This window comes from Epinephelus moara, chromosome 13 (genome assembly GCF_006386435.1).
Source record: "Epinephelus moara isolate mb chromosome 13, YSFRI_EMoa_1.0, whole genome shotgun sequence".
In the NCBI taxonomy this organism is placed as follows: Eukaryota; Metazoa; Chordata; class Actinopteri; order Perciformes; family Serranidae; genus Epinephelus; species Epinephelus moara.
Window position 1 is genome coordinate 27,371,284 of NC_065518.1, and position 15,316 is coordinate 27,386,599.

The 15,316-nt window shown below is 41.2% G+C and overlaps 1 protein-coding gene and 3 non-coding genes across 4 annotated transcripts in view; all 4 read left to right on the forward strand.

Annotated features, from left to right (window-relative positions):
• Positions 1-14,991, forward strand: part of LOC126399533 (arf-GAP with dual PH domain-containing protein 1) — a 46,688-nt gene extending 31,697 nt beyond the window's left edge. The window contains exons 4-11 of the mRNA XM_050059560.1: positions 879-961; positions 4,443-4,555; positions 4,686-4,832; positions 6,973-7,056; positions 8,442-8,504; positions 8,818-8,889; positions 8,986-9,214; positions 13,733-14,991. Of these exons, the coding sequence (XP_049915517.1) occupies positions 879-961; positions 4,443-4,555; positions 4,686-4,832; positions 6,973-7,056; positions 8,442-8,504; positions 8,818-8,889; positions 8,986-9,214; positions 13,733-13,761 (820 nt within the window). The 3' untranslated portion in view covers positions 13,762-14,991. The remainder of the gene's footprint in view (positions 1-878; positions 962-4,442; positions 4,556-4,685; positions 4,833-6,972; positions 7,057-8,441; positions 8,505-8,817; positions 8,890-8,985; positions 9,215-13,732) is intronic.
• On the forward strand, positions 9,543-9,615 carry trnar-ccu (transfer RNA arginine (anticodon CCU)). Its single transcript has one exon. It is a non-coding gene; the product is annotated as a tRNA-Arg (tRNA).
• Positions 10,432-10,504, forward strand: trnar-ccu (transfer RNA arginine (anticodon CCU)). The gene has a single exon. It is a non-coding gene; the product is annotated as a tRNA-Arg (tRNA).
• On the forward strand, positions 11,594-11,666 carry trnar-ccu (transfer RNA arginine (anticodon CCU)). Its single transcript has one exon. It is a non-coding gene; the product is annotated as a tRNA-Arg (tRNA).
• Positions 14,992-15,316: the final 325 nt, after the last annotated feature.

The following is a 15,316-nucleotide window of genomic DNA, read 5'->3' on the forward strand; positions in this document are numbered from 1 at the left end:
TCTTTGAATCAAAGTGGATTAATTAAGTTTAAGATTTTTTTTTTTTAACAACATCACAGTTCTGTAAGCATACATTTTAATTTATCTGGAGGCTGCTGTATAGCACAGATCTTTCTACACCAACAAATATATATTTTTGAGTCTGCCTCCAGGAATAGTTTTTCTTCTATTGTACCTTTTCCTACTGCAAACACTTTGGTTGTGTAAGCTGAGGTGGTGACACAGATTTTCTTGGGCATTTTCAGCTTGTCCATCCATCTCTCTCTGTGTCTGCCTCCCTCCAACCGAGTTTGATTCAAATAGAAACAGAAGACAGGCAGAGTGAGATAAAGCTCAGATGAAAGAGAAGTGTCTTCCTTTGTGTCTGTGCCATCGCGTCTTGTGTTCGCTCACTCTACTCCCCCGAGAACCACAGGGTTTTAGTTCCTATCCAGTGTCACTAGAAGGTGTCATTCAAAGAGATATCTGCTAAGAGTACGACACGTTACCTCTTGATGTTGATAGAATGGCTGTTTGGAGCCTGAAGCGGAGATTGAAAGGTTGAGAGACGCAGAGAAGGAAACAGGATGAGAGAGATTGTTGGCATGGTGATGTGCTGACTGTTGCCATTTGTTTCTCCACAAATTGAAGAGGAAGAAGGTCTAAAATTGAGAATGCTTCCTTTATATGCAGCTTTGCTAGAAACTGTGGAAACAGAGGCAGTGATCAGGTTTGATACAGAATGCTTTATGTTTCAATGCGATACATGTCCGTGAGTGTCGTAGAACATAAGCAAGGACTATTTAACTATTCAGTTTAATCAGGGTTAGGTAAGAAACCTAAAGTAACAACAGACAAACTGGTGTGAGAACTAACTGTGTGTGTTTCTATGTCTCCAGGATGCTGAGAGAGCAGTGGATCAGAGCCAAGTACGAGAGGAATGAGTTTGAGTTCATTGAAAAACAGGAGCCTTACTCTGCAGGTACTGACATGATGGTATTACTGTACTTGTGAAGACCCTCATGCAAGCCGATATTTTGAATATTTAGCCGGTTAGAAGGTGCATACTTGAATATATAATGATGACCTATGCACTAAAAGGACCTGGTCTCAGCTATGTAAAAACATCAGAGGAGGGGAACTCAAGTCAGGTGACTCTATTTGTGTCAGAGTTTATCCACAAATTTAAGGACTTCAGACTTGATTGACTAACATCGATAAAAGACTGGACTTATTATTCATGACTTGAGACTTGACTTTTTTATTTAAAATTTGCATTTTTTGAGATACTGAGAAGTTACATTTTTTCCTTCGACACATAATTGGATGATTCCTTGTGCAATGAGTGCAAACCTGGCAACCTACTAGGACGCGCATGCAGCTGTTATGGACGGGGCTCACCTGGCTCATCAGGATTTCATATGACTTGACTTGTGACCTGCTTGACCTCAGCAAAGACTTGACTTATATTGCTCGTCTTATAGCATATTGCTTGATTCTCACCAAGGTATCATGGGACTTGTTTCAGTCTTGAAGGTTAAGACTTGAAACATGCTTGTGACTTGCACAGGTTTTACTTACTCCCACCTCTGAAAAACACTATTAAAAGAATAGTTTGGCATTTTGATAAATAGACAAAAGTGATACCATGACCATGTCTGCATGGTAAATATGAGCCAGGAGAGAGTTAGCTTAGCCTACCATAAATACTGGCAACAGAGAGAAACCGCCAGCCTGACTCTGTCCAAAAGTAAGAAAATCTGCCTACCAACATATCTAAAGCTCACTAACATTGTATCATCTTTGTTTAATTCTTGCAAACACCAAAGTGCTTTTTTCCGACACAGTGAATTCCTGCCTGGCCAAAAAATAGTCCAGAGCCATGGTTAGCTGTCTTCTCCTGCTTCCAGTCGTTATGCTCAGCTAAGATTATCTAACCATCTCCAGAATGTAGCTGCATATTTACTGGATAGATATGAGAGTGGTATCAATGTGATCATCTAATTCTGGGCTAGAAAGCCTATTTCCCAAAATGTCAAATACAGCTTTGAAAAAAAAAGTTAAAATGTCATGTAATGTTAATTCTCTGCATTCAAAGAAAGCCTGAAAAGCATCTCTGCGACCCTCAAGTTCAGGCTAAGACCAGCAAAATATCTTCACTCCTCACTTATGCTTCCCTCATTTAGCCTATCGAGAGGCGAAGTCTTACACGTAAGATGTTTGTTAATTTAAAGGATAATTTTGTAAGTCAAGAACGTTGCAGTTTACCACAGGTTTGTTAGTACAGTTTAGTTTTGTGTGAAACTGCAAGGTGAATTACATCTCTTACAATATATGTCACCTACATCCCTCTGTTCCAAAAAACTGCAACTTCCTCCACTGTGTGGGCAACTGGGCAGGTCAGCTTTTTACTCTTAAAGAGATGCGAAAACATAGCAGTGTTTTCATTTCATGATTTTTTGTAACTAACCTGTAAATATGATGCAATATTTGGTATTCATCATGATTTCCTGAATACAAAGAAAAGGAAAATAACAGCAAATCTTGATAGTGTTACATGTGTTGTTGCTATGCACCATTTTTGCCAAAAACTGATTGCTTTGTAGCCTTACATGCAATAGTCCAGTTAAAAGTATAGAAAAAACGCTTAGTTTTTCCATCTGAAAGAAAAAAGCAAAAATGGCCGCTCTGTTGTTGTGTCAATCTTGCGTTGTTTACCCTTCAATAAGCAGAACCTTGAAAACTCCTCGGACGAACATTCCCCAGTGGAGGATGCCTTTAGCTGGAATTCAATTATCCTGAAACATCCATCACCGACTTCCAAATGCTCATTTTCATCCATCTTCTCCTAAGTGGTTGTGTGTATGTTTGCAGTTTAAAGCGTTGTAAGCTATATTCAAGCAATGACACTGTAATTGTCACTGTAGGAGAATGAAGGTGCCATTTAAACAGTGTGTGTGTATGTGTGTGTCTTTTGTTGGTTTGTGTGTGTGTGTGTGTGTGTGTGTGTGTGTGTGTGTGTGTGTGTGTGGAGGTTGAGGGTGCAGTATTTGTGTGTGGGGTGGCTGTGTGTCAACTGGTATACATTTCACGTCTTGTTGAAGATGGAGCTCTCTGATTGGCTTGCAGTGACCTCATTCGTTTATTGTTACAGTGGAGAACTGTGCACACACACACACACACACACACACACAGTGTAATAATATGAGTCATTTTGTCATCTCTATTTGTGCATTCATGCTCTCTTCATCACTCACTGTGAGGTGCATGACATCTGTGTGTGTGTGTGTGTGTGTGTGTGTGTGTGGCTGAGACGTACTATTGGCAGTAACCTGGCCTCCGCAGCAGCCGATGTTAATATTGATCTGATATGCAAAGGATAGGAGGAAGGAAAAAGAGTGTCAGGGAAGGAGGCGAGGGTGGGGACAAGGAGGGCTATTGATCCATGAGGTAATGCTAGTGTAGGTGAATCTTTCATGTCAGAAAGTCACAGCCGCAAAGACACACACACACCACACACACAAAGATGGAGAGGAGTGAGTGCAGAGGACAAGAGGACAGAAGAGAGGTAATCAATCACAGCCGGTGTTGAGTAAGGAGAGTGAAAAAGACCAGTAAAGAAATTGGTGTGGATGACCAGATTTTGGGTGAACTGGCCCTTTAAAAGCTTGTAACTTAATTGATCCTGCCCTTATCCATTTCTTCCTCTTTTATACGTATGAAAAGTCTTTCTTCTAAACTTATTTCACTTCCTTTATTCTGCACTTTTCTCAGAAATCATTCGGGGCAAATTAACTCCTCTTTCATCCCTCACTTGTCATTTTCAGTGTGAGTTTATTCCACAATTGCCACTCATTATAAAACACTCTGGATAACATCAACAGCCAAATGACTAAAATGCAAATGAGTCACCTGATTATGCTCAGACGTCTTCCTCCCATTACGCCACAAAAATAGATCCAGATTAGAAAGAAAACACATCACAGTATGACCGAAATAGAAGAGAAAGACAGAAAAGGAGGCAGTGTAGGCTGAGCTTTTTTTTCTACTAAAATAGACAGAAGAAGAAGAAGAAGAGGAAGAAGACATTAAGGGCTATAAATAGAACAGCATATCATTAACATGAAAAGGGGTGTTCTTTGGTCTTTAGAGACAATAAAATCTCCCGTGTGCTGTCTCATGCTGCATTTCCTGCTAAATTCTCCCCTCTCTTGTCTGTTTGCCTCTTGGATGTTGTGTTTTCTCTCTCTCCGTCTCCTTTTTCTTCCTCTTCTTCTAAATGCGATTTCAAACGATCTTTGATTTCGGCCTCAACTGAAGTATCATCTCACACCAAGCAGTTACAACATCTCACCATTACTGTTATAAATGCCTCCTCTGTTTTAATCCCTCATCTGCTCCGATGGGTTTTTGATAACAGCCTCCCCACCTCAAACACTTTTCCTCTCTCTCTCTCTGCCCAGGGTACAGAGAGGGGTTTCTATGGAAACGAGGAAGAGACAACGGTCAGTTTCTCAGCCGAAAGTTCATCCTGTCGGAGAGGGAGGGGGCGCTGAAATACTTCAACAAGCAGGATGTAAGCAAGATGATGCAGCGGATTTTAAACAGTGTTTACAGTTAATTCACTTTGGTAAAAGAACAGCAATACTCAGGAGTACAACACTTTCAATACGCCCTATTTGTTCCTCATGTCCTTCTCCACCAAGGCCAGGGATCCCAAAGCGGTGATGAAAATCGAAACCCTCAATGCCACCTTCCAACCGGCCAAGATTGGCAACCCGTGCGGCCTGCAGATCACCTACCTGAAAGACAACAGCACAAGGAACATTTTTGTCTACCACAGTGATGCTAAGGTACACCGTCAAACACTTGCTTGTGAATTCTGTTACTGTGCACACTGCCCTTTAGAAAACCTTTCCTCAGTGCTTTCAGCAATGCAGTGTCATGCTTCTTATACGCTCAAGTCAAGTCTTAGAATGCAGTAATACAGGGCACAAATACAGGGTTAGTAGTATAATATGCATGCTGTCTGCTTTGCTAAACACACTTGGACTGGGAAATGTCCCTTAATAATTCATTTCCTTTTGGCTTTTTGGAGTATCAGTAGCTACAGTGCAGTCACAGAGTATTTGGATAGTGAGACAGTTTGTGTCGTCGAGACAATGACTACAAGGGTCAAGCGCTGACTTTTTGCTTTAATTTAAATTGTCAAATACCGACGCTTGATCAGTGGCCCTTTGCGTCGATACCAAGGCGCTGAGTCACCCTTCAGTTAAAAGTCTAGTCCCTTTTAATAGCCCGGTGTGATACGCATTTTTATAAATAAACACCTGTCTCAATTAGGCGCCTGGTCCGGTTGCCAAGCATCTACCTATCCCAGCTGACATTGGGCGAGGGGCGGGGTACACCCTGGACAGGTCGCCAGACTATCACAGGACTGACACATAGAGACAGACAACCATTCACACTCACATTTTTCATAAAAATGAATCCAAGTTGTGAGTATTGGTTTAACAGGATAGTGTTGGTGTTGTGTCGGTATGCTCGATGCCGTAATCCTCAAGTGCCGTAACTCTCTCTCACTCAGTTGCACTGTGTGTCAGAGCTACATCAAATAAACGATTTGTAACTGATATATTATCTGACGCCTCATTTTTAAACAAGTAATGTTCATACTGGTTAAAGTAAACAATCTGATCGTGTTTCCCATCTTTGCTGATTAACAGTTTTGTGTGAAAGGAATTAAAGGCCTGTCCCATACATACGCCTCTCCCAAATATAGGCCTGTTGATTTCACTGATTTAAGCAAATAATACCCTGGGCTAATAATTGAAGTTTTATGGTTAACCTAAAAAGGGAGCATTTATCTACATTTTAAGATTAATTTGAAAAGAGACTATACATTTAGCGAGCGGAAACTGTACATTTTCTGTGAAAATGGAAGTTCATTTTGAAAAAACGCAACGCATGTCACAAACACAGCACCTTAACTGTATTGGTGAAACCCCAAATCCACCCCAGTGTCCACCTGTAGGGTCTGAGCTGAGTATACCTTCCCTGGGAGGGCAAGGAGGGAAATTACTAACATCACTCCCCACTCCCTGCAGTGCTCCGCTGGCCACTTGCCTTGTGGGGAGTGATGAGGTCAGAGCCTCGACACAAATGTCAGCGCTGTACAGTACATACTCAAATATTAATCCGCTCCACATGAGCTGGCGGGCTGCAGCACAGATAAATGCATCTCTTTTTTTGTTTGTTTTATGCATGTAACCGTAGTAAAGTAGTGGTTGGTTCAGTTCGTATCTTTACAGCAAAGCTTTAGGAAATTATTTGTGAACGCTGTGTTTACAATTCATTTTATGGGTCCCATAATTGCCATATAATTTCCGAGGAAGTTTCCTGGAAAATGTAATGTAATTTAGAGCTGATAATGGACATTCTGAGCTAATACACTAAGTGGCCATTGTTATTTCTTAAGGAAGAACAAGGAATTGATAAATAGTCACATAGTTGTAAAGATTTCATAAACAGTTGAACTTATATACTCTCAACATTGTGATTTTGAACCTCTATATGTATGTGATATGTGTGTGTTTGTGTGTGTGTGCCCACTGTCTCTCCAGAGAAAGAGAAAGAGAGTTAATGATAAAGGAAAAGATTAGACAGCAGACAGACAGATATTAATAGCTATTCAGTGTTCAGAGGCTGAGACAGAAACGTTTCTCTCCCTCTGCTGGCCAAGTTGTGTTACTGAAGGCTGTGACAGAAGGAGTTCATTGGGTTCATTCAGTGTCACCGTCACTCTTGTTCTGTGCTGGAGTTATCGACAGCACTGCAGCATCCGCACAGCACTGATGCCTTTGACTACACCTTACTGATACCTGCTCTGGCACCAGGGGACAAAAAAAAACACATTATTTGCTCAGAGTCCAAGTGAATAGATACTGTGTGACATGTTGCCACTGAGGGTGTTTTTTTTTTTTTTTTTTGCAGGAGATGGTTGACTGGTTCAACGCTATCAGAGCAGCCAGGTTCCACTACCTACAGGTGGCCTTCCCTGGAGCAAGTGACGAGGAGGTGAGGATTTATTCACGCAAAACTATTAGTGCTTATTGATGCACTCCCAAACCAAGAACGGAACAGGACGGGACATGAGGAATTATTCAGTTGCTGTAAGATAGATGACTTGCAGGGGTTGACCTCTGAATAGGGTTGCAACAGTATGAGGTACGATAACCATCTCATAAAATATCACGGTGTTCCACAATTATCATTATCAGTTACGAAAGGTGTGTTTATAGGGATCCCAATGTTCCAGTCAGAATAAGAATGCCTCATGTAACCACCTCAATCAGAAGAGACTGGCCTGATCCGGCATGATCTGAAGGAATTTTCAATTGGGTTGAGAGGGCTGGTGTAAATCTTTGATGATTCGATCGATAGGAAAATAGTAGCACCTAATAACCGTGTAAACACTTCTGATCTTTTCTTTCTAGTTGGTATAAATATGGGTTGTCCGCCTGTTTGCCCCACATGGGGGTAACATTAGGTGACACAGAGCATCAGAAACGACATGCCGCAGCAGCCTTTTCTGCGAGCTATTAACTTCTTTGACAAAGAAATGTTCATAAATTCAAAAAAATACTTAGCACTCTGCTAGTGTTACATTATTATGTGGGTGCTTTGGGTAATAAATGTATATTTCGATTTTGAAACAGTAGCCCTATGTGACATTGTTACTACAGGCTGTAAAGTGAAGTTGCTGGACATACAAATTGTCTGTTGCTTATGTTACCAGTAGCATGCATATTAGACGTTTAGGGAACATCTGTAAATTGTAGCGTCGGCTGACAATCTGCATGTGAGGTGTTTTGGGGTCATCTGTAATTTTAGCTACAGAAAATAACCTGGGTTACACTTACATTACTGACTACTAAATTGTATTGACAGACAGAACCACTTCCTCTATATGTTATGTATTGAATGAATGAAATTTTCTCAGTAAGGTTTGCGGGGAAAAAACTCAGCAAATTTGACGCTTCACAGCAGCAGAACCACTTTGCACAAGTCAAAAAAGTTACAGTCTGATTAAATGCTGTGGGGCATGTAAATGCACATCTACCTGGATCACTTTATTTGGCGTCCATGTCAACAGCTAAATTGGAATCTCTAATGATTTGAAGGGGATTGAAGAAAAATTGTCCTGGAAACAGAAAGCTTTTTTTTACAGAACGCTTTCTCATTATTGAAATATGAAATAATTTTTTTTAATGGAAGTATGTGTAAAAGAAAAAGGATGAAGGGAGATGCACATGCGCGACTGAGACTCTCTATCTGGTTGCACTTTTTAGAAATACCGTAGATAAGCAAATACACACAGTATGATAACTGTCAGTTTTGATACCCCAGTATGCATGAATGCATTTACTTCACATGGCTTTCTTTTGTCTTCTCTTCTCCAGCTGGTGCCCAAACTGACCCGAAACTTCATGAAGGAAGGCTTTATGGAGAAAACAGGTCCAAAGGTTTGTGCTGTGATTATATTCCCTGGTTCCTACCATGCATTTAAAGCCAAATCAGGAATATTATTATTATTACTCCTCGATTTCACAGTGACATTTGCCCAAAGCTGACCTACATGTCTGCAGATCATGTATATAGTGTAATGGTTTCCAAATGTTTTGCCTCGTGAACAATTAAAATGAAGCAATGTCTACTTGCAACCCCCCGACACAGACATTGTAACATTTGATTCCTGCCTAACCTAAAAAAAAGGTAAGGCTTCAGTTTGTTGACACTCGCAGACCAAAATGTAACTGTGTCTCTCGTCTGCGACAGCACACGGAGGGCTTCAAGAAGAGGTGGTTCACCATGGACGACAGGAGGCTCATGTATTTCAAAGACCCTCTGGTAAGAAGAGACCTGAGCCCTCATCACCTGTCCTTTTGTTCTGATTAATCTCTGAGTTTGTTTACAGGACTTCCGCTCTCTCTGTCCGTCACCCAGGATGCGTACGCCCGCGGCGAGGTGTTCATCGGCAGTAAGGAGAACAGCTACACCGTCCTGTCCGGCTTGCCCTCTTCCACACAGGGCTACCACTGGAACCACGGCATCACCATCGTCACCCCGGACAGGAAATTCCTGTTTGCCTGTGAGACCGAGGCCGAGCAACGGGATTGGATAGCTGCCTTCCAGAGGGTGATCAATCGACCAATGAGGCCGCAAGAATACGCAGGTGCGAAACTTTAGAAACATTGGAATAATGGGTCTCTGCTTGGTTTTTAACTTGAAACACACACGGCACAGTTGTGACATTAAGCCCGCAAATGTCTAGGGCTTGTGGGAAATGGTGTTCATCCTGTCATTTTAGCACAATGTCACAGTTTCTATCTCTAGTTACTGTGTCTTCATTTGTCGCCCTCTCCTTTCTATCTGTTGCTGTCACACGAGCACCAGGAGCGGTTGTTATGTTTTATATAACAGCACATTGTGCTTCCCATGGTGTTGTGTTATGGTGGAACTAGCTGTATGTTGAGCGAACTAGGAAATATGGGACATGTGCAGCCCCAGTGGCCTAATGGATAAGGCACTGGCCTCCTAAGCCAGGGATTGTGGGTTCGAGTCCCATCTGGGGTGAATGATAGTGGAATGGTGCAGCAATATCATGCTGAGCCCATAGCACACTGGGCGATGGCTACAAACCATCCTCTGTAACAGCCTTTTAATGTCTGGGTGCTCTCCTCCACTGCCTCTGACTGACACATTCAGCCACATTTAATCACTCTGAATGGGTCAATAGTGTAATCCATTAAGAGTTAATGATCCTCATCCTGTGTGTGAGTGAGTATTGCTATGAAATGAGATGAAACACTGATATACCTGCAGGAAAATTTGGATATATTGCTGGCAAAAAGTAATATTATCAAGGTAAAGCATGTTCCTGGAGTTTACTGTCTTTTTTTACTGCCTAAGACAAATCAGCATCCACTACCCTGTCAGCACCCTGTAGTTACAGAACAGGATAACAGTGCAGCATAGCTTACCATGGTGATCTACCCCAGTTAAAATTGATCTAGCTTTGTGATAAAGGAAAACTCAAGTTAAGCCCAACGTGTGCTGGTTAATTCACTAATCTCACTTTGTGGTAGAATTTACTACTCAACCTAAATGCTAAAATGCATCACACACGTTCTAGTTTTTCCCTGTTCTTCTGGACACATTTTGGCATGATGTCACAGTTTTTGGCTTTAGTTCTCCTCTCTGTCAGGGCTTAACTGTGTCTCCATGTGTCTCCCCCTCCTCTTTCTGTTTCTCTTGTTTTCTCTTACTTGTACAGTTGCATCGAGGGCCATTGTTATGTTACTTTAAACCACACATTGTGCTTCCATAGTGTTACGTTATAGTGGAACTGGCTTTATGTTCAGATAACTAGAAAATTAAGGGTCAAGGGAAGCCCCAGTGGCCTAATGGATAAGGCACTGGCCTCCTAAGCCAGGGATTGTGGGTTCAAGTCCCATCTGGGGTGACAGACAACAGAGTGGTGTGCTGTACTCACTCTATTAATATTTTTACAGTCACCTGGGTGGTCTCTGCCACTGCCTTCTAACTGGGTATAGACCTGGGTATAGCCGCATTTGTAATCACTCTGAATGGGTCAACAGTGTAATTCAACCAGAGTTAGTGATCCCCATCCTGGTTCCTGTATCATGACAGGATACAGCTTCCTCTGGCTCAGTGAAGCCAGGTAACCCAAAAGGAGCCTAATATTGGTGATCCAGGATAAGAAAGCTATCGCAACGCTGATTATCACCGGGCTCTTTTGAGTCTGTTTTCATGTAAAAAAGGCTGAGTTGTTTATTACAAGCAAAATAACCCGAACCATGAATGAAGTTGTCAATATGAGATGAGATGAAATAGTGATAAACCAGCAAGAATATCCAGTTATAGCTCCAACCAAAAGTGTTTTTATCAAGGTGAAATGTACCCAGTGCTATCACAATACTAGAATAAAATAAGAAGCCAGAATTGTTTTAAGAAAATTAAATTATTTCCAAATATCACACCTTGAAGACTAAAAATAGGTGTGTAATTACCAAATATGTCTTTAGTATAAAGAGCCATTACTTCCTGCCTACCCTTTGTTCCACTAGCTTCTGTGACTCATTCAGCATGTCTTTTTTTGGTCTCTCTGAAAAAAATGAATTGTGTTCCTGGAGCTTACTGTCCGTACTCTCAGACACATGAGCATCCATTACCCTGTCAGCATCCTGTAGGAATGATGACCTACCAGCAATGTGATTGGTCCGTGGTTGGGCTGTTTACAGGTTCTGATCTAATTCTCTGAAGTTACCCTGCCCTGGAGCATGTCAGCGCTGTGGCATAGGTTACCATGGTGATCTACCCCAGTTACAAATGAGGCAGCTTTGTGATAAAGGAAAACTCCATGTGTGTCCCCTCCTCTTTCTGTTCCACTTGTTTTCTATCTGTTATTGTTACAGGAGCATCAGGGGCCATTGTTATGTTAGTGAAAGCCACACATTGTGCTGCCTGTATCGTTGCTTTATATTGAAACTGGATGTATGTGGAATGAACTGGTGAAGCACTGCAACGTGAAGCCCCAGTGGCCCAATGGATAAGGCACTGGCCTCCTAAGCCAGGGATTGTGGGTTCGAGTCCCATCTGGGGTGGTTCTCTCTTTGGGTTACTGGATCATCACAATCATAAAGCTGTTTATCAGCTTGCTCTGTGAAGTCTCTACTTACATGTTAAAGAGACACAGTTGTTAGTTACAAGCAACTTAGTTTAGGAAAGGATTTGATATGAAACAAGATGTGACAGTGATAAACCATCAAATTCAGCCAGAACACAAGCAAAAAGTGATCCTATCGAGGTGGAATGTATACAATGTTATGATGTCACTAGAATAGTATAAGAAAATGTAGAAACACCAGAAGCAGTTTCTCAATATTTGACTTTAGCAGCTGTAGAGTGAGTATTCTCTCTGTTACTGCCACAGTTGCATCAGAGGCCATTGTTATGTTATTTAAAATCACACATTGCTCTATAGTGGAACTTACTTTATAGCTACATTTCCACCAAACACTTTCAGCATAGTACCCTCGGAACTGTATGTAACCCGCACAAACATTACCTAAACTGTAGATTTGTTTTGCATTCACACTGCAAACAGTACTTGTAAAGTCGACGTAGTTACCAGATGGTAATAGCCGCATCACTGCTCCATCCATCTCTCGATGTATTTCCCTTCACCGGTGATGTCTGTGCTTTGTTAATCATCCATGGAATGGGGTTGTGCGACATTTTCAAAAAACAACAGGCTGGAGTGTTTAAAGAGGAGCAGGGGTTGTAGCGCTGCTGCAGCACACCGGACAATAATCCTGAAATTGAAGTCTTGAAATTCATATGCTTTTTTAAGCGCTCAGAGATCCAATCATCGGTAAAGCCAATGTCATGCAAGTAAAATGCAGTAAAAACAAATCGAATAGTCAGATTTATTTTGCTATTTATGGTGTTTTTATTGATTCACAACATCAACTCCTGCTCTGAGTAACATGCAAGAAAACATTCCACCTTAAAAGTTGCCAGTAGCAACTAGTAAATTATTTTTTTTGTCTGAGTCTATAGTTGCTGCTGTTAGAGGTAGTAACGCATCCTTTTATTTTATAGTTATAGTTGACTGATGCATATAAACCTGCCACGATAGAAACAGTGGTGACAGTCCACTGTAGTCGAGCAAGAGTGACTCTCTATTGACCAATCAACGGACGGCAATGTTACTAGCTCCACCTTTTAGTATTGTATCAGTGTGCTAGATATCTCAACAGAAGGGTGACGAAAAATGGAACAGCCCTGTTGGTACCATCCGCAACTTTTGGCAGTGGAAAAGCAAAATTAACATTCTAATGTGTAATGAAATACTCTGAACTCCTTGGTGGAAATGAGGCTTATGTGTACAGAACTGGTCAAAGAATGAGCTGCCAAGCCCCACTGGCCTAATGGATGAGGCCTTCTAAGCTAGGGACTGTGTTCGAGTCCCATCTGGGATGACTGACGACTGAGTAATGCAGCAGATGCATGCTGGGTCCATAATCCAGAGATTGCTGCATTGAAACTATCCTCTGCTACCAGTGTTTTACTGTCAGCTGGGTGCTCTCTTCCACTGCTTTCTGATGGACACACTGATGTGGGTAAAGCCACATTTGAAGTCAGGCCTCATCCTGGGGCCCTCTATTACATCACTTCCTGTGTAGCCTGTCATTCAGCATTTCATTTGAGGGTCTCTGAAAAAAATGAACTGTGTTCCTTGAGTTTAATGTCCATATTCATATTAAAGCCGCTTGGTTTCTACCCTGTAATGTACACTGTAAAAACCAAACAATGAAGAAGAAGACTTTTAGCAAGCAAACATTAATGTAAACAAAGTAGATTTCAAATTCTTTCAAAGGCATTAAAGAGACACATAAAGTGTTTTGGTGAGACACAGTGATTACAAAATCATCAAAAAATCTTCACAGGTTACCTTTTTTTTCATGTTTTTTTCGTGTTTGTATTAAACGTGCTCTATAAATAAAAGTTATCATTAGTTATGAAAATGTAATGTTTTGTGAATTTATTTTGGAGGAAATTAAAAGGGGCAAACAGTGAATGCATTAGCATTGCTCCTTAAACAACACGTACCTTGAAGAGATGATATATTAAAACTATAACGTGACCTCTGTTTGTGTCTTTGCAGTGGAGGCCCATTTTAAACACAAGCCTTGAAGACTGCAGGAAGCCACGACTCAGCTGGACCGGCCCAGTCTCATTCAGATCAAGAGACAATCCCAATGTGTGACCACAGACCATGGCGGGAGGTGTTGGGGTGGGGTTTTGGGGGACATGAGGGGGTTGTGGGATGGTGAGGAGAAAGAGACAGAGGGACACAAGCCTATCTCTGTGTGGAAAACTTGAACTCTAATGTGACTGAAGGCCCATCATGGGGTGAAACGTTGGTGATCAGAGGCCAAAGGGTAGATGATGTCATCACTATCGCGCCTACCAACCTTGTGCTATACATTATCATCCTTCCCTTCCTCAGCCGTGTGGACCCTTTCCCTGCAACGACCTTCCCCTCTCTCAGATTTCGTCTCGTGAATGGTTCATTCTACCTGTAATCTAATGTAATTATGTAATCTAGAGTCATTTCACTGGTTGCTTAACAAAGACAATGCATTGTTAATTTATTGAATGTACAGTTTTGATGACAGTGGCTTACCGTGTGTGTGTGGAATCGTGACGTTTTTGTTGAGGACGCTGTGAGGTTGAACCTCTGGCACTGAGACCCTGTTAAACCTGAACCTACAAAGTGCTGTTACCAACAAATATGCATAAAAACACACACACACATACAAACTCTCAGTGATCACCGTAGCTGTTAACGTAGCTGGAGGTGGCTGATCTGCATCCAGACAGGGTTCTTTTACAACCTCAATCTGACAGCTGTTCTCTTATTTATTTGTACTGTTGAACATACTGAGTCATCGTAGACAGTTATTGCTGCTTTAAAGGATTGTAATGTGACAGGATTGTAATTTATATAACACTTCTACAGCTGTTTTATTTACGTTTTTGCATCTTGTTTTAAAGACACATTGTTGTGTTAACCCTGAAATCACAGTGATAGTTTGTTTCATTATGAAAATCTTAACATGAATACAGATGAAGCTGAAATCAAATGGCGGTGTTTGATTTGTCCTCATTCTTTAAGACATTTCAGTGTGTTTGGGATGACATACTGTTCAAATATCCAACTCAAGGTAGGTTCATTAAAGGATAATTCCAGTTGATTGGGTCTAATTTTCATAATTTTTGCGCTCATTCCTTTTGGAAAAGTTCATTTTAACCAACCTTTGTTGCAGCGAAGTCATTCCTAGATCTCAGCAATTAATTTAGTTTATCAACCAAGCTGAAATAAACCAGAATTATCTTTGAAATCCTCTAAGAACTTCCGATTTTTATGAGCATGAGCACAGAACAGGCAATGCTACAATGAAAGTGCAGTTACACCCATTTATCCAGCAGATGGAGCTCTTCTGTTACTTTTAAATGTAGTTTTTCAGCTGTTGTGAGAACGGATATCTTGGTTGAGATTAAGAATAAATTCATGGTTTGGTTAACATGAAAAGGAACTGCTCCCAAGTTTAGATGAAAAGTCGACACCAATTATGTCTGTGCTACACTGATTGCGCTCTTATAACATTGTCAGACCCACAATGAAAAATAAAAAAGTATAAAAATCCATGCAGCAGAACCAGAGACATCATTGGTGTTTTCCACA